Below are 22,117 nucleotides of genomic sequence, written 5' to 3'. Positions count from 1 at the left end.
AGAAAATAGGACCGGAATGCTGGTAGGTAGAGAAATCTCCACCTGACTTTTTCAAGTACGTCCTGAAAAGTATCAACTTCAGTGTTTCGATGCAACATTGGCCACATGCAGGAGTAAAGATAACACTTCTCATGGTCTCTTCCTACCACGAGATCCCGAAACCCACCCCCCACCCCAAATCCGGGAAATCTCACTTCGGGGATCCCAGGACCCCAAGTTCCCTAGATGAGGCTCTCACCTTCCCATTCGTGGGAGGCTCCTGGATGTAGATGTTGCTCATCCTGGTCAGTACAAAGGACTTTGCTCCTTATGAGGGATGAGAGCGGACGGCCGGTCACTGAAGCTGTCCGCCTACGAGTACACGCTTCCTTAAGTCGAGTGGTGCAGGAAAGCTTCAGTGTGTCAATATCACGCAAGACGGGGACACCAAACACTACCCTTGCCCAAAGGAGCCCCTCACGGACGCCGCCATGTTGTTACCGGACCCGAGCACCGCTAACCCTGAGAAGGGTTATTCCAGTGTACTCCAGGGAACGAGAGAAGTCTGTAAAGTTATTATAGCTTAATGTAACTTGTGTTACAGTATTAGAAGGGACACTTCATAAGTCTTGGCGGTGTTTACACTACTCGCGTGTGCAGATCAAACTGAACCCCCCCCCAAAAAACTATCAGTAATGGTTCGGACCATGTGTCTTCTGCAATATGACTCGTCCGGAAACTGCATCCGCGTCTACTGGTTCTGTTGCCGCTAGAAACGCACATGGCCTTCCCCACCGTAGGGAAGGTGCTGCTGCGCTGGGGGAAGGAAAACGGCGTTTTGGCTGTACCTTGTTCTCGCAGCTGGCGGGAAGCAAGCGCCACTTCGAAAGCCGGAGGCTCAAGTGACCCCTCTTACCACTGTCATGGCAGTCCCAGGTAAGGAGCAATTACAGGGCCTCTGCGTCCGAGATCCGAAGGGAGCGCAAGGGAGGGTAAGGGTAGGGTGCGGGGTGTGGGGATCAGCGCCCATGGGGATTTAGGCGGAGGCCTTAAAATTCACAGGTTTGTTTTGTTTACATGAAAAAGTTTACACTCCAAAGATACACTCTGAAGGAAAGAAAGTAACTGTCTTCCCCCAGGAGCCAAGCCCCAGCTGCATGGGATTACAAGGAAAGTGTATTGTGGAAGGGAGGGAGGAGGGAGAGACTAACTGTGGGCCTAAGGGGGCTAGCAGCCAAGAAAAACTACCTTAACTGTGGTATGGCTTAAAACTAAAATTTGAAGTGGGAACACTTGGCCGACCCAGGTAACCGGAGGCGTTCGTCTGTCCTAGAAGTCGCTAGGACCCACCGGGTGTCCGGGTTCTACTCCTAGCTCTTCCTGTTGTATGTAGCTGCTCACGTGGTCATAGATTGGTCGCTTTGTGCTTCTGGGCCTCGGTTTCCTTATAAAAAGAAGGAGCTTTGTTGAATTATATATAAGATTTATTCTAACTCTCAAATTCTGTGTCCAGAAGTTACTGACCTAAAAACGGTGAACTCTGCAGAATAATTACTTAAAAGAGTTTCTCGTCCTCAACTACTAGCTTACTTGGAAGTTCTAGTAGCTGAGAGCATCTCCTCAAACCGGCTTTGCCACTGCAGAACAGTGGTTGCAGGAGACATTTTCAGAAATATACACTCCTACACCCCACCTCCCAACTTGGAAATTCACAGTGCGCCTTAGTAATAGAAAAGATTCTGAGAATTACTATGGTTCAAAGCCCTAACTTTGTTTAAACCTGCCCTTCCCAGTATTATTTGACCAGATTCTTTGTTCTGTGGCAGCCTTTTTGAACATCTTTCTACAGATAGCTGTTACTGGAACACTGTGCATTTGTACTAACTGCAGTTTGCGGAGGAATACATCTGGAACTGTGAGAGAGGAAATATATACGCTTTATTAAGCCTACTGTGTGCCAGACACTGGTACTAGGCATTGAAAATACAGTGGTGAGCAAGGTAGACATGGTTACGCTTCACACAGAACTTAGAATTTAGCAGTGAAGAGAGAGAAATTTATACAAAGTGGGACAAGTGCCATGACAAGGAAAATACAAGGCCTTAGGATGCACAAAGTTAGGCCACCAGACACATACAGGATGGGCAGAAGGACTTTCCAAAGGATGTAGCACTTAGGAAGTGATCTAAATTGTAGGAGGGGTGGCTTGAAGGGAGAGGAGACTGCAGTTGGAGGAACTGGATACGTAAAGGAAGAGGAAATATGTGAGAAGAGGAAATGAAAGATGTTATTGGACGGAACTCAAATACAAATGGGAGATAAGTGAGAAATTAAGTAGAGAGATAGTAACTGTAGTAAATATTGACTAATATTTATGTGTCAAATATGTCAGATACTGTATCAAACATTGTATTCTATCTCATTTAATATTCATAACTGCACTTTGAAATGAGTATTAAGATTCCCATTTTACAGATGAGGACACTGAGGGACAAAGAAATCCAGTAATTTGTGTATTATGAGACAGCTGGTAAGCAAGAAGTCAGTCTGGTTCCTCTAGACTGTGTGCTTCATTCATTTTGCCATCGTATAGGTTAACGTCCAAGGTAGTTTCCAGCTCTTTAAGGACCTGTAGACCATGACAAGAGGTTTGGCGTTATCCTACGAATGGTAGGAAGCCATTTAAGGGTTTTAAAGCAGATTCACATTTCGGAAAGATAATTCTGGCTAGAAAGTAGATTGGAGACAAAGTTTGCCGGTTAGGAGTAATGCTGGTGAGTTATGATAATGTGTGGCTAAGATGTGGTCTCAATAGGTAAGGAGAGAAGCGGATAAATTGAAGATACATTTTTGATGGTAGAATCACTAGGAGTTGATGATTGATTCAATATGGGTAGGTAAAAGAGGAAATGAGGTTCACCTGGGTTTTACTGTTAAGCAATTGGGTGGGGCTATTTACTGATATGACCACACCTCACAAGGGGCAGAGGTTAAGGGGATGATGACATCTAATTTGGGGCTTGTTGTGTTAAGGCTAGTCAGACATAGGAATGCAAATAGTTAATAGTAAGAGATATAATTTGCAGCTTAGGAAAGAGGTCAAAGACAATGATTTGGGTGTTATCCGCACACATAATAGGAGGTAAGGCTATGGGAATGGAGCACTCTGCTTAAATGGTGTGTAGAATGTGAACGGAAGGTCTGGCTGAAGCCTGGTCAACATCTAAGAGGCCAGCCGCGAAAGATAAACCTACATGGTAGATTGCCTAGGCATCCTGATAGGCCAAATCAGCTCTGGTGGTCTTTGTACCACACAGCTGCACTCAAAGTTGACCTGTTATCATAACTGCTCATTTCATTACTTGAGCAAGCCTTTTGGGCACCTGTGTGATATGGGCACTCTAGAGGAAACAGTGCCATAGTCTGTGCCCTCATAAAACTTTAAGCAGTACATGAAAATGTGCTACTTAAGAAAGGGGACAAAAGTGATTTTTTAAACCCTTATTAAAATTCTCTTAAACTTAGACCAGTGTTATAGATATGTTAACCTTCTCTCAATTCAAAATAATGCTTCAAAGTATAATAATGTAAAATTGTGCTATTAAGCTAGACGGCAAGCTATGGATAAACTGTTTAAACCCAGCAAAAATTGAGATAATAGGTGTGACAGCGCTGTAAAAGTACAATGCAAGTGTCATTAGAAAATACAGATACAGAAAATCATAAGATAATTTCTTGGATGATCGATCCAGACAGGGTATTAAAGGAAAATAGGACTAGTCTAAACTTTTCAAGGTGATCATCAAGGAGGACAAGTATTATGTTATGCTCTTTAATTTTAGGTTTAATGGATTCAGTTTGGCATTTCTTGGGGTGATCCTGCTAGTGATTATGACAAGGTATGATTATAAAGTAACAAGGCTGCTTTCTGCAAACCACACATAAAAATCAGCCTTGTCTGTTTTATGATCATGTGCTTCACCTGTGTTTTCATAGCATTGTATGTAAGCTTATACCATTATGTAGGTAATACAATGAAATGTAGGCATTTAGGAAAATCTTACTCTTAGTCGTTATTATAGAAATAATATTTGATCACAGGTTTCAGTGAAATTTACTTTCTTTGAAAAACTGCTTTTCCTGTTCACAGTTGTTGAAATTACCTCCAACATTCATGTCAGTGATTCACCACTCTCCATGAAGAGTTGAACTGGCACAAGTGACAATGTATGTTACTGATGTAGTTGGCACAAAACTGTTTTCTTATTATCTCCTTCACTGAAGTCTATAGCCAAGGTAGGGAGTTTTTCTATGGCCAAGTTAACATTTCAGTCTGGCACATCACAGTGAATAAGATTTTTAAAACACATTATTGATAGTATCTTAGTAATAGAAGAATTCTAAATTACATCCAATTGCTCTTTATTCCTAAACTAGACTATAGGTAATTTCTTTTCTCTCTAGTCTATATTGCACATTGCTGCTAAAATAATTTTCCCAAATTATATATCTGATCCTGCCATTGCTAGGAGGCATGAACTTAGTTCTTCACCCCATCTGTGAATTTTGTAATTCTCTTCAAGCCACTTAACCTTTTGGAGGTTCAGTTTTTGTGTCTCTATAATAGAGTTGAAGGCTAAGGTTTCTTAAGTTTCTAACGTGTTAAAATGCCAAATCTCCCCATCTCTCTCTGCTAGAATGAAGTGCACACTCCCGAGCCTGACCAAATCACTGTTTCTACTCTTTCCTTCCACCGCTCCCCTCATGCATTCTACAATCCTGCAAAAATCTGACTTGGCCAATTATTCTGTGAACCTCTCAAGTGCTTTCCTACCTACGAGCCTTTGTTATTACCTCCTATTTTGCCTGTAACTACCTGTGGGAAGCTTTCCTGATCCCTTAGCTGAAACTCTTGTCTGCCACTTTTTCATAGTTACTAAATAGAGCTCAGTGTCTTCTATGGAACCTGACACATTCTGTCATGGATTACAGCTGTGAGTGCATTACCATAGATAAACTAGTATAATGTCACTTCCCATGGGCTGCATGCAGCCCAGGACGACTGTGAATGCAGCCCAACACAAATTCGTAAACTTTCTTAAAACATTATGAGATTTTTTTGTGTGATTTTTTTTTTTTTTTTTAAAGCTCATCAGCTCTTGTTAGTGTTAATGTATTTTGGTGTATTCTATAGTTTATGCCCTCATAAAACTTTAAGCAATACATGAAAATACTACTTAAGAAAGGGGACAAAAGTGATTTCTAAGCTCTTATTAAAATTCTCTTAAACTTACACCACTGTTAGAGATATGTTAACCTTCTTTCAATTCAAAATGATGCTTCAAAGTATAATAATGTTAAATTGTGCCATTAAGTTGGATGGCAAGACATAGATAAACTGTTTAAACCTAGCAAAAATTGAGATAATAGGTGTGACAGTGCTGAGATAATAGGTGTGACAGCACTGAGATAATAGGTGTGACTGCGCTGTAAAAGTACAATGCAAGTGTGGCCCAAAACAGTGTGGCCCAGTGAAGCCAAAATATTGAATATCCCCGTAGGGGCTTGATTCATCCCTATGGCTTCTCTAGCATTGAATTCAAAATTATACCCATGATAGGTAAATAATGAATAATTAGAGGGTTGAGTACTATTTCTGCTGCTGAGCAGAAATCTGCTGCTCAGCAGCAGAAATAGTACTAAACAGATTAAACGAATACAGTCTTCATTCTGTTTCATTAGGTAATTAAATTTCTGCCTCAAACAAATTTCCCTGTCTCTTCTTTTTTCTTTTTTTCTTTCTTTTTTTTTTTTTATTTGGGACGGAGTCTTGCTCTGTCACCCAGGCTGGAGTGCAGGGATGCTGTCTTGGCTCACTGCAGCCTCTGCCTCGTGAGTTCAAGTGATTCTCTTCCCTCAGCCTCCTGAGTAACTGGGACTACAGGCACATGCCACCATACCCAGGTAATTTTTTGTATTTTTAGTAGAGATGAGTTTCACCGTGTTAGCCAGGATGGTCTAGATCTCCTGACCCTGTGATCTGCCCACCTCAGCCTCCCAAAGTTCTGGGATTACAGGCGTGAGCCACCGCACCCAGCCTTTCTATCTCTTCTTACACCGTTTTTCTTCACAGACTAATTGTACTTTGTGAGGCATGTAGACTAAAGAGTTTTATACGTTTCATATCAATATAAAACTCATATCAGTAGTTTAAACAGCTCTTTGGTTGGTTTACTGTTTCTCCCTTTGGAGTCAAATGATGATGAAGGCATTTTTTAAATTTTAATTTAATTAATTTATTTATATATTTATTTGGAGACAGAGTCTCGCTCTGTCACCCAGCTGGAGTGCAGTGACAGAATCTCAGCTCACTGCAACTTCCGCCTCCTGGGTTCAAGTGATTCTTATGCCTCAGCCTCCTGAGCAGCTGGGATTACAGGCGTCCACCACCATCCCTGGCTAATTTTTGGAATTTTAGTAAAGATGGGGTTTCACCATGTTGCCCAGGTTGGTCTTGAACTCCTGGCCTCAAGTGATCTACCCACCTCAGCCTCCCAAAGTGCTGGGATTACAGTTGTGAGCCACCACACCTGGCCTATGAAGGCATTTTTAATGGGCTGTTAAGACATCTGCTATTTCAGAATACTTGCATTGAGAAACTCATTTAGCTTGTTTTTTAAATTATCTTATTAATGAAATATTAATGTTTTAGTAAAAAATGTCTAATTTCTACTGATTTTTCTACTTTGACTTTGGTACAATATTTGGAGTCCCAAAGAAAGGAGTGTATCTATGAATTTTTAATATAAATGGAATAAAAGTAAAATACTTGGAATTTTACTTTGCATCAACGTAAGCAGAATATATGTATTATATAAATAGATATTACCACTTATAAAATGTGGCTACAGTTTGAATTTTAAAAGCAGAAGAAACTGAAATTGTCTTTATAGGTCCCCAGATTGTAACTAAAACCATAATGGAGTAACCAAATGTAAAACTTGTTACCAAACAAAATTAATCTAATTGACTCTAATCCAATTAAAAATGAAAAGAATGGATCCTGTGACAGAAGTAATTGCAATTTCTAATTAGTACGAAAAAACTTAGTTACTTAAGCTGTATATGTTTAAATTTAAGCGATTGTAAAAAATATTTTAATGAAAATGTCAGGCTTCCCTAAATTCCAAAATAGACAATAAGAAAAATATAATATTAAGTTCTAAGCATCACTGTTAAAGTTCCCAGTGACTAAGTTGTTGACTTTGGAAAGATAGGTGTTGTAAAATTTCAAGGAAATAAATTTAAATCAAATATGACATTCCTTTGGTGACCACTGATGAATCTGAAGCAACTGTTGAGGACTCCATCTTTCTCTCCATTTTTCTCAGTCCTTTTATTTTTGCCCCTTCTTTTTGGTTTTCTCAGTATTTTCTGTTTCTTCATTGCCTACTGTTAACTTTAAAAATTTTTTTCTTTTGTGCTAACTACTAAGATATAATTTACATGTTTTAAAAACAGCACAGATCACAAATGTTCAGCTTGAAGAATTTTGACAAATTGAGTGTGTATGTATATGCACACGCATATTTCTTAGCTGGCAATTGGGGTCCAGAAAAGTTGCCAGTTCCCAACTTCTGAAGTACAGTCATGCACCACAAAATGATGTTTTGGTTAATAACTGACTGCATATACAATGTTGGCCCCATAAGATTATTATACTCTTATTTTTACTGTATCTTTTCAATGTTTAGGTATGTTTACATACACAAGTACTCACCATTGTGTTACAACTGCCTGCAGTATCAATACAGTGACTTAGGAGCAATAGGCTATGCCATAGAGCCTAGGTGTATATAGGCTATATCACCCAGGTTTATGTACACTGTGACATTGCCACAAGGACAAAATTTCTGTGTTATGCCTAACAACACATTTCTCAGAATGTATCCGTGTCATTAAATGAAACATGACTGTATTTTCTTAAGCTTATAACCTCAAATCAATAAGTATTTGTTGAGCACCTCTTAGCAACTCTACATCATGGTAAGCACTGAGTTGTATTCAAAATTATGTGGCTACTTTAAGTTACTGGAAGATAAAGGACCAGCCCAATTACCTGATTCCTCCTACCACCACCCAAGTTGTTTAACAGAATACTAGATTCAGAGTAAGCCCTTAATATTTAGCAAGTATAAGAATGAAGACTTCTAAAATTTGTTCCTGACATCATGAGTTGATAAAATTTTATAGAACGTCTGCAGTGTAGCGTCTCTGAAGAATTTACAAACGCAATCATTGCCTTTTGTCAGATAATATTTACTTGACAATTACTTTTCTTAGTGTTACAGTTTTGTTTGGGGGAGATTTTCCAGATTGGTTTTTGAAAAGGTAATTTAATCACCTTTCACATTTTAAAGGTGCCAAAAGGTATATAGTGACATGTCTCTTAACTCTTTCTCCATCTGGACTTAGTTTTCTTTCTTCAAGTAACCAATGTATATCCTTACAGAGGTATGTCTAATATCTTCTGTAAGAATTAAAGAAAGAGGTAAGAAACATGAAAAGATGGCTTGCCAGTCAGGACAGGTTTATTTAGAGAAAACAAACCTGAGAGGTGCCTTCTGGCCCAGTTAGGTCAGAGGCACACTTGCTTACAAACTAAAAGTTCTTAAAGATTCAGAGTGGGAGAGTTTATCAGAGGCTTGGACTGCTTCTCTGTCTCTTCCTTGTGCTTATCTGTGAGGGATAGTTGTGTGTCAGTTCCCATACATCTTTCTGCAGCTGCAGGCATATCCCCCAAGTCTGCTTTTATCTTTTCTGTCCTAGTGCACCTGAAGGGGAAGGAATGTGCTTATTAAGGCCCACTATTTTACTGGGGCCCCATTGTAAGAGGGTGAAGTTTGGCAGTTGCTCAAGAGACTTCCCCTCCTACTCCCTTTGGGCCTGAGCTATCTTATCTGTATTTTATTGTCTGCTCTTTCTGGCTGCTTATAATTAGAAGAGAAGTAATTTCCTTGAAATGCGTGAGGCTAGAAAGGGAGCTGGAATTTAAAGTGGTGGTGTTTGTCTGAGAAGACAGTGCTCCTACTCTATCACCTTTTTTTTATACAAATGGTAACACTTCGTTAACACTGTTATGCACCTTGCTTTTTTTCTTTTTACAATATATATAATATATATTTTTTCTTTTTACAATATATGTTAGCGCTCATAACATCATTAAATAGAGACCATCCCCATTATTTCATACCATAATTGATTTAGTCAGTTCTCTATTGATACTTAAATTATTTCTACTCTGTCCCTATTACAAACAATGCTATAGTGAATAACATTCTACAGAAGTCAGTATGCGTTTGTGCAAATAAATTGGGAGAACTAATTCCCAAATGTGAGACTGTTGTATGAGAGAGGTATATACACTGTAATTCTGACAGGTTTTATCAGCTTGCTTTCCATAAGAGGTAGTACTAATTTATGCTCCTGCCAGCAATGTATGAGAGGATGCCCCCCTACACTTCCTTCAGCCTTTTCAATCTTTGTGATTTCTGATAAGTGAAAATGGAATCCTAGTATAGTTTTTAGTGTACATTTTACCTGTTGTTTTAAATAGAACTGAGTGTATCTCCACATGTTTCAGAGTCATTTCTATTTCCGTTTCTGTGAACATCCTTTGTCCATTTTTTTCCTATTGGTTACTGGTCTTTTTCTTAGTGATTCGCTGAGATGTATGCATAGGGATAATAGCCCTTTTTTGGTCCTGTGAGGTGCAAATATTTTTTCTCAAGTTTCCATGTGTCTTTTGAGTTTGCTTTTGGTGATTTTTGCCATTCAGTTTTTTTTCCAATGTCAAATTTATATGTTTTTATATAATGCCTTTTGGATTGCAGATTATGATTAGAAAGGAAAATTTTGAGATGGGCACACTGTATTACTCTGAACAGCCTTAGCAAACTTCCAAAAGGAATGGAGCCAAGAACTGCACAGGAGCCCAAGGCAGGGAAGTAGGTAACTTAGCTGAGTAAGGGCCTAACAGTATAGCCCTACTATAGTCAGTTTGACATGGATTTTGAGTGCCTTTATATCAGCCAGGGTCCTTATTCCAAACAATAGAAACTGACTAGTTAAGCAGAAAAGGAAAGATATCAGGTAGCTCACTGAATCTAAGCAAAGCCTGCATAATAAGGGTCAGAAAATAGAAATGACCCAGGGAACCCATATCCAAGATCCTGCACAAGCCCACACCTGGTTAGGGCTGCTACTGCCAGTGACATCAGTGCCCCTGGAAACTGGATCCTGACAGCAGAATGAATTAACTGTCCCCACTTCATTGTGTTACTTGCCTCAGATCTACTAAGTCAGTTGCCTCAGATTCAAACTCTTGGGTAGAAGCATTCAGTTGCCCAATCATGAAAATTAAAGACTAATGAAGCTGAAATAATAATTTAACCAAAGACTGGTGAGGAACTAGCTGATATAAAGTACTTTATTTAGAATTCTGGTTATATTTCCCTGTCATGTAAAAGTTTCAACTTTAGGAAGGAAGATGACCTGCCAAGAAAAAGTTTCATAGTTTGTTTATTCTAAAACTATGGGATACTTGAATGATGAGTTTTATCAGTGCCTTTTGTCATGAGTTCAATTCTAATACATGCTGAGATAAGGTTATTTCAGATCTATTAGAACATTTTTATTCTGTTGCAGTAATAGTAATGATGCATTAGCATAATTTTATTCAATTGTTTTAGCATGTACAGTTTCGGTGGAAACAGATTTAACACTGACTCCAGTTCTCTGAGCTTTTTTTCACCATGCAGTTGTTTTCATAATAAAAGACCCTCAGATTATATTATTCATCTGATTTTATTCTAGTCAATACTGCTACAATATAACATATTTCTTTTTAACTATGACAGGGTTTACGGGGAAACAATGGGATTAGAGCATAATGGACAAAAGCTTCAATGACACATTAAAAAAAGATAGGAACCAACATGGTGAAACCCCATCTCTACTAAAAATACGAAAATTAGCTGGGTGTGGTAGCAATCCCAGCTACTCAGGAGGCTGAGGCACGAGAATCAATTAAACCCGGGAGGCAGAGGTTGCAGTTTGCTGAGATCACTCCACTGCACTCCAGCCTGGGCGATAGAGCAAGACTCAGTCTCAAAAAAAAAAAAAAAAAAAAAAAAAAGGGCCGGCAGCGGTGGCTCATGCCTGTAATCCCAGCACTTTGGGAGGCCAAGGCAGGCGGATTACGAGGTCAGGAGATCAAGACTATTCTGGGTAACACGGTGAAACCCCATCTCTACTAAAAAAAAAAAAAATACAGAAAAATTAGCCAGGCATGGTGGCGGGCACCTGTAGTCCCACCTACTCGGGAGGCTGAGGCAATAGAATGGTGTAAACTGGGGAGGCTGAGCTTGCAGTGAACCGAGATCACGCCACTGCACTCCAGCCTGGGCGACAGAGCGAGACTCTGTCTCCAAAAAAAAAAAAAAGATTGGAATCTCATAGAAACAGTAGCACAGTTTTACACATGTTAATTGGTTTAAAAAATGCATAAATATTACAAAAAATATGACACTTTAGCTTTTAAAAGACCTGGAGTTTGCTGTGCAAGTGAGCTTCAGAAGAGTTGCAGTTTATGAGTTATGAAGTGGCAGTAAGAGGGCAATAAGAAATCCATGAAAAGTTGTAACACCAGATGTGGATGGGTGTTCTCAACATTTTTGGTGAAGTGAGGTCACTAGAAATGTTTTGAGATATATGTGCTTGTGTATTTTGTATACTCCTGTGTGGTTCAGATCAGCTGGATGCAATGTTCTGCATTTACTTAGTGTTTTATGTGGATGAAAGTCACATTATGCTTAAATGTTTCCCTAATGTATCAATTACATTAGAACAATATTTGCATTTTTAAAACAAGTATTATAGTAGAAGAGACTGTACTTTTACTAGAATAACTAGAGACAGGGTCTCCCTCTGTCACCTAGGCTGGAGTGCAGTGGTGCAGTCATAGCTCACTGTAACCGTGAATTCCTGGGCTCAAGTGATCCTCCTGCCTCAGCCGCCCAGGTAGCTAAGACTAAAAGCACATGCCATGATCAGCTAATTAAAAAAAAAAATTTGTAGAGATGTGGTCTCGTTATGTTGCCCAGGCTGGCCCCAAATTCCTGGCCTCAAGGAATCTTCTCAAACTGCTGGGATTACAGGCGTAAGCCATGATACCCCACCTCAATAATATATACTTTAAAACAATATTAAAATTTAAGGGGAAGATAACTAATGTTTTAACTTCATAACACCAAAGAAATAGTTTTAAATTATATTTATTTTTAAATTAACACTGTTTTATGTTTGGACTGTATGTATTTAAATATTTAGTTAGGATTATATCTCCATTTCAAGGGTTTGGGAATTATATGCCCTTTACCAAGAAAATGGAATAATACCTGTAATCCCAGCACTTTGGGAGGCCAAGGTGGGCAGATCACGAGGTCAGGAGATCAAGACCATCCTGGCTAACACAGTGAAACCCTGTCTCTACTAAAAATACAAAACATTAGCTGGGCGTGGTGGCGGGCACCTGTAGTGACAGCTACTCAGGAGGCTGAGGTAGGAGAATGGCGTGAACCCAGGAGGTGGAGCTTGCAGTGTGCCCAGGTTGCGTGCCACTGCACAAAAAAACAAAAAAAACAGAAAATGAAATAATACTATACTGGGGCTTTCATTGGTTGATTGAAGCCACTATTGGAAGATAAAATTAGTTTTAACTATATATGCATACAATGGAATATTATTCAGCCATAAAAGGGAATAAAACTCTAATACACGCTATAATATGGATGAACTTTGAAAACATTCTGCTAAGTAAAATAATCCAGGCCCCAAAGACAAGTATCGTATGATTTCCCTATGTATGAAGAACCTAGAAGAGACAAACTCATAGAGACAGAAAGTAGAATACAGATTACTAGGGGTTAGAGGGAAGGAGGAATAGTCAGTTGTTTAATGAATACAGTTAGTGTTTGGGATGATGAAAGAGTTTTAGAAATGAATAGTGATGATGGTTGTACAGCATTGTGAATGTACTTAATTCACCTAAATTGTATACTTTAAAATGATTAAGATGGTAAATTGTATGTTGTTTATATTTTATCACAATAGAAAGAAACCAGTTTTAATTTGTCTCTGGTATTTATAGCTTCAACATTGCCTGCATGTGCTACTAATTATACGGGATTACTGTATTTGTAAATATCAGAACTGGATGGATATATGGCTAGTTTTTCTCTTGTCAAAATTTGAGTGTTGAATTTAGGTATTTCTTATAATACCTAGCAATTACAGTAAGTCTTCTGGAATTTCACCAATTCCTATAAGAAATTAGAGATTGTTTTCTTCTAATGGAAAACAGGAAAATATTTGTTAACCTTAATATCCATATATATATATATAAATAAGTAAATGTCTGTATATATATATAATAATAAGTAAATTATTTTACATTTGAGGGACAGGCCAGAGTACCCTGGAATTTCTTCCTCAGTGCTGTAGAATTCCTGGAATGTTTAAACTCTTAACTGTTTACTAGATTTTTTTTTTTTTAACTTTCTTTTATTTTTCAATTTTTATTTTAGATACAGTGGATACTTGTGCAGGTTTGTTACCTGGATATATTGCATAATGGTGAGGTTTGGGGTACAAATGATCCCCTCACCCAGGTACTGAGCATAGTACCCAACAATTTTTCAACCCTTGTCCTCCCTCCCCTCCCACTGGTCCCCAGTATCTGTTATTGTCATCTTCATGTCTATGAGTCCCCAATGTTTCAGCTCCCACTTATAAATGAGAACATGTGGTATTTGGTTTTCTGTTCCTGTGTTAATTCACTTAGGATAATGGCCTTCAGCTGCATCCATGTTGCTGCAAAGGATGTAATTTTGTTCTTTTAAATGGTTGCATAGTATTCCATAGTGTATATGTACTACATTTTCTTTAATCCACCATTGATGGGCACCTCAGTTGATTCCATGTTTTTGCTATTGTAAATAATGCTGCAATGAAGATGTGAGTGCATGTTTCTTTTTGATGAAATGTTTTTTTTTGGATATATACTCAGTAATGGAATTGCTGGGTCGAATGATAGTTCTGTTTTAAGTTCTTTAAGAAATCTCCAAACTGCTTTCCACAGTGACTGAACTAATTTACATTCCCACCAACAGTCTATAAGCCTTACCTTTTCTCCACAGCCTCACCAATATCTGTTGTTTTTTGACTTTTTAATAATAGCTATTCTGACTGGTGCGAAATGATATCTCATTGTGGTTTTGATTTGCATTTCTGTATGATTAGTGATGTGGAACATTTTTTATGTTTGTTGGCCATGTGTGTTTGTCTTATTTATTATATTGAATTAGAAAAAAATCTTAATGATTTGAGTAAATTGGCCTTTGTGTTGATTTATAAGAGTCATATAATTGAGTAGGTCATTAAGCTGGGTTAGAGATTATTTTTTTGTTGTTGCTGTTTCTTAAATAAATAAATTCTGTTGGGTGCAGTGGCTCTTTCCTACCATCCCAGCACCTTGAGAGGCCAGAGGAGGATCGCTTGAGGCCAGAAGTTTGAGATCAGCCTGGGCAACAAAGCACAACCTCATATTTACAAAAAAAAAATTTAAGTTAGCCAGGTGTGGTGGCACATGCCTGTAGTCTCAGCTGCTTGGGAGACTAAGGTAGGAGGATCGCCTGAACTGGGAGCTGGAGGCTGTAGTGAGCTGTGATCCTGTCAGTGTACTCTAGCCTTGGTGACAGAGTGAGACCTTGTCTCAACAGAAAAAAAAAAGAAATTCTACAACAAATGGTTTTCCTTAGCTTTTTTCATACAATGAAGTTTTTAAGTTTTTGCATATTTTTTTACTTCCTAAAATTCTATCCAATTGTATTTCAGGTTGCAACAAGGACAGTGTCAGAGCAGGCTGTAAAAAATGTGGCTACCGTAAGTATTCTAAAAGACGACATGTTTTGCATTATTCATACTGGAATCATGGCCTCTTTGGGCAATATAACATAGCATCCTGATTTCAGGGGCCCAGTTGCATAGTCCTTTAGCCCTAAGCTAACATGTAGTTGTTACAGAAATTCCTCTGTTAGCACTAAATATTCGCTTTTCTTCCCTGCTTTAGACCCAGTAACAGATAACTGTGTATCTGATGACTAGCAAAAGTAGCATGAAGATACAGGTGGTTAGTAGTAGATTAAGGAGTTTGGAGAAAGTATATTTTATAAAAACTATATACATACTTATTCTTTTCCTCCTTTCCACATACTAGGAGAAAAGGTGGAGGCAATGCAAACTATTTATGAAGATTTTTTGTGTTTATTACATTTACTTTAAAGATTTAATTGGTCTCAGAATTTCTGCTCATGAGCAAAAACTTGATTTAAACAATTATTAATCTCCATTACGATTAATTGAATGAAAAGGTAAACTTAAGCATGTGTAATTATATAATATAAATTTGTAATTTTATACTCTAAGTAAATATTCTTTAGTTAAATATAGCAATGCCTAAAGCTTTAGTAACAGCTATAGCAACAACATTTGCTATTTTCTGAGTTGTTTGCAAACCATGCAAATTAACCTGGATTGTTAATACACTGCAGTTCATTGAGAAGTTATTATGTTTTACCAACTAAGAGTGATTTGACAAAAAGATGTTCATGCAAGAACGTGTGATAAGAGTACTCAGCATAAATCTCCATCAGAAGGGCACATTAAAAGCATGCTGAGAGAACAAGTCACATACTTCCAAGCAAAAGCTAAAACTGGCTCAAGGGAAGCTTGCTCAAGTAGCAGAATTGCATGTATAACTATATATATTTATCACTCATATAAATGAAAACTGAAGAATGTACTTGCATGCAAGAAATGAGTCCAATGAAATCTTTTCTATTTTTTAATTTGTTTATATTTATTTCCTCTTTGTTTACTTTGTTTCAACCATTGCTAACTTAAGCTTTGTTTACTTTCTTTTGATCATTGCCAACTTACCTGCCTCATTTCTTTATTCAAGAATTAAGAACCTACAAATGCTTCATTTACTTCAAAATCTGGAAAGGATTTCCCAGTCTATCTACAAATATCAGTCTCTACACTTGGACTTCTTTTAACCTAAGACTTTGAGGAAAGCAATTAAATTCATTTTCTGGAAATAGAATATTTGTTGATGTAGTCTCCTCATTGTTATATAAGACAAAATGCAAGTATCTGCAGTAATTAGAATTCTTTAGGAGAAGCCAAGCCAGCAAATAGTTTTGTCAATATTTCCACATTTAGTTATTTTTGCTTTATTATTTAGATCTTTGATTTTAGTGATTTAGTCATTAAACAATTTCTGATTTGTCTCCTGTAGAAAAATTTAGTAATATTTCCCTTCTGTGTTAAATTTACATCTCTACAGCTCTTAAGTCTCTACAGCTATTAAAGAGGAAGGTCTTCTCAATTTACGAGTCTTTCTAATATAAATTGCTTTTACAAATTAGCTTATCTTTTATTTGGGGGCCAAAATTTTTGTATAGAGGTAAGAGAAAGGTTGAGAAGACGATTCATAATATTTTTAATGCCCAAAAGTTTGGGTATTTTTCAGTTGTTTACAAAAAAATATGCTCTCTCTTTTGTTGCAAAAATAATTGTTCAGATTGTACAATTTAAAGAGTTTCAATACTTGATAGAAAAAGATCTTATTCTCAGTATATGTCAATAGTGAATATATCATTTTTTAAAGTTTCAAGTTAAGTTTGAGTGTATTATTAAATAACATGGGTCTCTCTTTCTGTGGCAGAATTTCCTAAGCAAAATTAACTTAAAAGAAATTCACAGAAAAAGAGTTATTTCAATAATGAGTTTTTATTAGAATTTCTTTTTAAGTTGGTAACTTCAGAATACTTAAAAACTACAAGGACAGTAGGCCTTGGGATTATTTATGAGATAAATGTCTCAAATAATTATGATAGTTCTCAGAAAGTATGATTAAAAGATTAGTAGACCCATTGGTTGATCATAGCAGCAGGAAATAAAAACAAATTTGTAAATACCTTTAACATTTACATAAATATAAATTCATCACTTTTTTATTGCCTGTTTGTATGTCTGTTTATTGGTGTTCAGTCTTGTGTGTACAAACCACATCTGAAATGCATTTTCTATTTTTTATAGTTTGCTTCTTCAAAGGTAGGCAAGAAGTTAAGATACTTGTAAAGAAATGTATCATTAATTCTCAACCACATTCTCTACTGTCTCCCTAGAAATCTGTAGAGGTGTTTTTTATTGTTAGCAACAGGATGGAGGGCGCAGCACTATGATGCTTACTATGTAGAGCTCAGAGATTATAAACGTCCTGCAGTGGTAGGACAGTCCTGGACAGTGAAAAATATTCTGGCCCCAAATGCCAATGGCATTCCCTTTGAGAAGCAGGTACCTTGTCCCATGATTTTAGATTCTTTTTTTCTTATTGCTGTTGCCTAATTTGTCAACTGCTTTTTAAAAGCAACTTATTTAACTCTTTCTAAAAGCACAGCTTTTGTGTCCTAGAAACAACCAAACTTTTTTTCTCCACATTTATATTTTGTTGACCTATATGATATTTAATTAAACATTTTTTAGAATAACAACAGACTCTTCATAGAGTAAAATATCAGATGGTGGAGTAAAATAATATAGGCATAAACTGAGGGAAAAGTGACCAGGAAGATATGGCAGAAGAAACAAGAGTGTGTAGCATTACATTAGCCAAAGGAGGAAATATTTTCAAAATTGAGGGGAAATTGTCAGGTGCAACAGGTAAGAGTTATAAGAAATGAACTGAAAAATGTTCTTTGGGTTTTTCAGGTAGGATGCTTTGCTTCCCTTAGGAAGATCAGTTTAAGTAGAGTTGTAGGTCATGAAACAAACTGTGTAGATTCAGGCCTGAGTGGTGGGGGATGAAATAGAGAAAGCCAATGTCTCCATTTTCAAGAAATTTCCATGAGAGAGGTGGGAAACATTGGGTAATTTCTAGAAGAAACTGGGATAAATGGAGAGGGTTTTTTCTTTCTCTCTTTCTTTCTTTTTTTAAGATATAAAATGTTTGTACAGACTGAGGGACCGTTAGAGGACATATTGCAAATACTGAAGATAAGGAAAGATTAAGCAAGTTCCTTTAAGAGGTATGGCAAGGATACCTCTGAAATTTGGAAGAAACTAGATGAGAATAGATACAGATGTTTTCAGGTAGTGATAGAAAGTAGGAGATCCAGCCTGATAATCTCAATTTTGTTTGTAAATTAGAAGACAGGATTGCCTCCTTAGGTAGGGAGTTTGAGTAGGACAGGACAGTGAATGATGAATGTTTTGAGACAGGTACCAGTTTGGGAAAGTCACTGAGGGAAGCAGGAGAGGAAGTTGACCAAGGACAAATAAAAAATGCTAATATGCATGAATGTGTGGTTGTTACACTCAAGCATTGCCTGACCACTCTGTGGGGTGGTGGGGGAGTGGTGGGTAACAACCCAGCGAAATAGTAACTTTGAGTCAGATTCGTTTGTCTGCAATGAGGATGAACAGGGGTATATAAAAGAGTCAGACTTGTAAAAGGTTGTTCATATTGTCAGTAATGAGAGATTTGAGACTGGGAGAAAATGAAGGTGTTAAGGGAATAAAGATCATAATGAGAATCAAAAACAGATCTATGCGTGAGTGTAAATGAATGAAAAAGCTAGAAGGATTAAAGACACAGTCAGAGTTTAATATTGGAGTTTAAAATTTCAGAGATAAAACAGTTGCAGATGATAACAAGGACCATAGTGTGGCCGTGGAATCTAGAACGTCAGGGAACCCAGAAAACCTATCCGACAACCTACGCTGTCCATTCGAGCTCATGGTAGGGCTTGGGGTAAAGAGCTAGAGTATGAGCCAGTTTCAAAAAAAGTCAATGAATAGAGCTATTAACCTACAGCAGGCAGCTGAGTGGACAGTTAAGGATTACTACTTGGAAACAATATTGAGAAGCCTGGAGAATACTAATAATACTGGGGTAAAGGATAATTAACTATAGAGAAATGCCCTCAAGGAAGAGCCAAATATCCCGTAAGTGTAGTGGCAATATTATGTGAGCACATAGGGCAGTTACATGTTTAAGAATCTATTGAAAAAGACTAGGAAAGGGGCAATGATCAGCTAGGTCAGTAGGGAAATAAAACAGATAAATATGAGGATAAGATTTCCAAGGAAGGTGGCCAGGTACAGTGGCTCATGCCTGTAATCCTAGCTCTTTGAGAGACTGAGGCAGGCAGATTGCTTGAGCCCAGGAGTTTGAAACCAGCCTGGGCAACATGGTGAAACACCATCTCTACAAAAAACAAACCAACCAACTAGCCAGGCATAGTGGCGTGCACCTGTAGTTTCAGCTACTTGGGAGGCTAAGGTGGGAGGTTGGCTTGAGCCCAGGATGCAGAGGTTGTAGTGAGCTAAGATTGTGCCACTGCACTCCTGCCTGGGCAACAGAGCCAGACCCTCTCTCAAAGAAAAAAAAAAAAAAAAAGACTTCAAGAAAGAATATATGACTACAGAAGAGGCCAGCATTTTTAGGGGAGGAACCAAAATGTTAGGAATGTGGAAGCTTGGTGGAATGAACTGGGTTTAGGAATTTAAAAGCTTATAAAATAGCTGTGTGTTCTTAAATCTGAGGATTTTAGATAGAGCTAAAGCCTGGTTAAGTTAGTAGCTGTTAGCATAGTCTATATATTCTGTAAGCCCAGAAGTAGACATTTGGGTACCCTATTTATAAAATAAGAGGGGTTTGTGTGTGTGTGTGTGTGTGTGTGTGTGTGTACATTGACAGATTTTTATCTGCAGTCAAAATGAAACTGGAGGTTGTTTTTTTGTTTGTTTTTTGTTTTTTATTACTTGGCATTTGCTAATATAGCTACTTCTGGAGGGAGGAAAGGGAAGAATATGCTTTTCCTTGTATTAGTAAAATAAATGGTCATAACCTGGTACCGTGTACTGAATACCTATTTGGTGCTAGTCTCTGTACTAACTGCATGAAAGATATTATTTTATTCTTAAAATAACTCTGTAAAGTAGGTTTCATGATCTCCAGTTTTATGAACATTCAAGACAAATGGTTCTGGCACCAGATTACTTAGGTACAAACCTCTGTTGGCCCTTACTAGCTATGTGATATTAAGCAAATTGCTTGATCACTGTGTTTCAGTTTCCTGTCTGTAAAGTAAGATCATTATAGTACCTGATCCCATAGAGTTGTTGTGTAGATTAAATGAGTTCATGCAAGTATTTGGATCAATGACTGGCTTCAGTAAATCCTCAATAATTGTTGTTATTTTTGTTATTGTTACAAATCAGAAAACTGAGGCCCAGGATTACTGTGTTAGTCAGTGGGAAAACTGAGATATGAACTCTGGTTATCTGGAAGATTTAATACTACGCCATGCTCCTTTTCATTTGCTTTTTAAAAAAATTGTGTTAAAATATATATAACACAAAATTTGCCATTATAACCATTTTTTAAATATACAATTCAGTGGCAGTAAATACATTCACAATGTTGTAAAGCCATCATTACTAATAACAAAACTTTTTCATTGCCCCAAATCTATAACCATTAACCAGTAACTCTCCACTCCCTCCTTTTCCCAGTCCTTATTAACCTGTCTATCTCTGTGAATTTGCCCATTCTAGATATTTCATATAAGTAGAATCATACATATTTGTCCTTTTGTGTCTGACTTATTTCCCTTAGCATAATGTTTTCATAGTTCATCCATGTTGTAGCATGTATTATAACATCATTCCTTTTAATGGCTAAATTATTTCTCTATATGTATATACCACATGTTGTTTATCCATTCGCCTGTGGATAGACCCTTGGTTGTTTCCATATTTTGGCTATTATGAATAGTGCTGCAATGAATGTTGATGTACGAGTATCTGTTTGAGTCTATGTTTTCAATTCTTTGGGGTATGTACATAGGAGCAAAATTACTATGTTGACTTTTTTGAAAAACTGCCAAACTGGTTTTCTTTTTTTTGAGACGGAGTCTTGCTCTGCCGCCCAGGCTGAAGTGCAGTGACGCCATCTCGACTCACTGCAACCTCTGCCTCCCGGATTCAAGCGATTCTCTTGCCTCAGCCTCCCAAGTAGCTGGGAATATAGGCACATGCCACCATGCCTGGCTGCTTTTTTGTATTTTTAGTAGAGAAGGGGTTTCACCGTGTTAGCCAGGATGGTCTCAATCTCCTGACCTTGTGATCTGCCCACCTCTGCCTCCCAAAGAGCTGGGATTACAGGCGTGAGTCACCGTGCCTGGCTGAAAAACTGCAAAACTGGTTTTCGTAACAGCTATACCATTTTACATTCCCACTAGAAATGTACAAGGGCTCTAATTTCTCTGCCTTTTTGCCAACACTCATTATTTTCCTTTTTAAAAAATAGCGATTTGTGATCATAAGAAATATATATTTGGTCATTGTCCCTGGTTCTTGACACAGAGCTTCTAAAACTCTTGGAATTTCCTGAGTGATAGGGGTGATAGGAGAATCTTTTATTATTCATATCATGCCCCTTTCAACCATGCCTGAGTTTATACTATTAAGGTGATCTCTTGGGAGGCTCCTAAATCATTTCAGGATGAGGGCCAGTTGCCAGAGGAACAATCCATGTGATTAGAAAGTTGGAGCTTTCAGCCCCACTTCCAGACCTCCAGAAAGGGGAGAGGGATGAGGAGCTAGAGATTAAATTTAATCAGCAGTGGTCAGTAATTGAATCAATCATGCCTATCTAATGGGGCCTTCATAAAAACCCCTAAACTACAGGGTACAGAGAGCTGCTGGGTTTGTTCAGGCATAGAAGTCCTGCGATTGTGGCACACAGAGAGCACGTGGAAGCTCTATGCCACTTCTTTGCCCTGTGCATCTCCTCCATTTGGCTGTTCTGAGTTCCGTGCTATATAGTAAACAGGTAATAGTAAGTAAATCGTTTTGTTGAGTTCTGTGAGCTTTTCTAGCAAATTTTCGAATTTGAGGATGGGGTTGTGGGAACCCCCTGACCTCATAAAGCTGGCTGGTCAGAAGT

At 37.8% G+C, this 22,117-nt stretch overlaps 2 protein-coding genes across 4 annotated transcripts in view; one reads left to right on the top strand and one right to left on the bottom strand.

Moving 5' to 3' along the window:
• Positions 1 to 630, bottom strand: part of CWC27 (CWC27 spliceosome associated cyclophilin) — a 261,663-nt gene extending 261,033 nt beyond the window's left edge. For 2 of the 3 annotated variants that reach the window (XM_033179685.1, XM_033179686.1), the window contains exon 1: positions 239 to 630. In XM_033179685.1, coding sequence (XP_033035576.1) covers positions 239 to 280 — 42 coding nt within the window. In that variant the 5' untranslated portion in view covers positions 281 to 630. The remainder of the gene's footprint in view (positions 1 to 238) is intronic. The other variant, XM_033179684.1, reaches the window with a different exon arrangement.
• Positions 631 to 709: 79 nt separating this feature from the next.
• The window catches only part of SREK1IP1 (SREK1 interacting protein 1), a 52,029-nt gene continuing 30,621 nt past the window's right edge, over positions 710 to 22,117 (top strand). The window contains exons 1-2 of the mRNA XM_033179688.1: positions 710 to 915; positions 14,935 to 14,982. Of these exons, the coding sequence (XP_033035579.1) occupies positions 903 to 915; positions 14,935 to 14,982 (61 nt within the window). The 5' untranslated portion in view covers positions 710 to 902. The remainder of the gene's footprint in view (positions 916 to 14,934; positions 14,983 to 22,117) is intronic.

This window comes from Trachypithecus francoisi, unplaced genomic scaffold (genome assembly GCF_009764315.1).
Source record: "Trachypithecus francoisi isolate TF-2019V2 unplaced genomic scaffold, Tfra_2.0 Lachesis_group2, whole genome shotgun sequence".
Lineage (NCBI taxonomy): Eukaryota > Metazoa > Chordata > Mammalia > Primates > Cercopithecidae > Trachypithecus > Trachypithecus francoisi.
The sequence above is the reverse complement of the archived record's forward strand: the minus strand, read 5'-3'. Positions and strand labels throughout refer to the sequence as shown.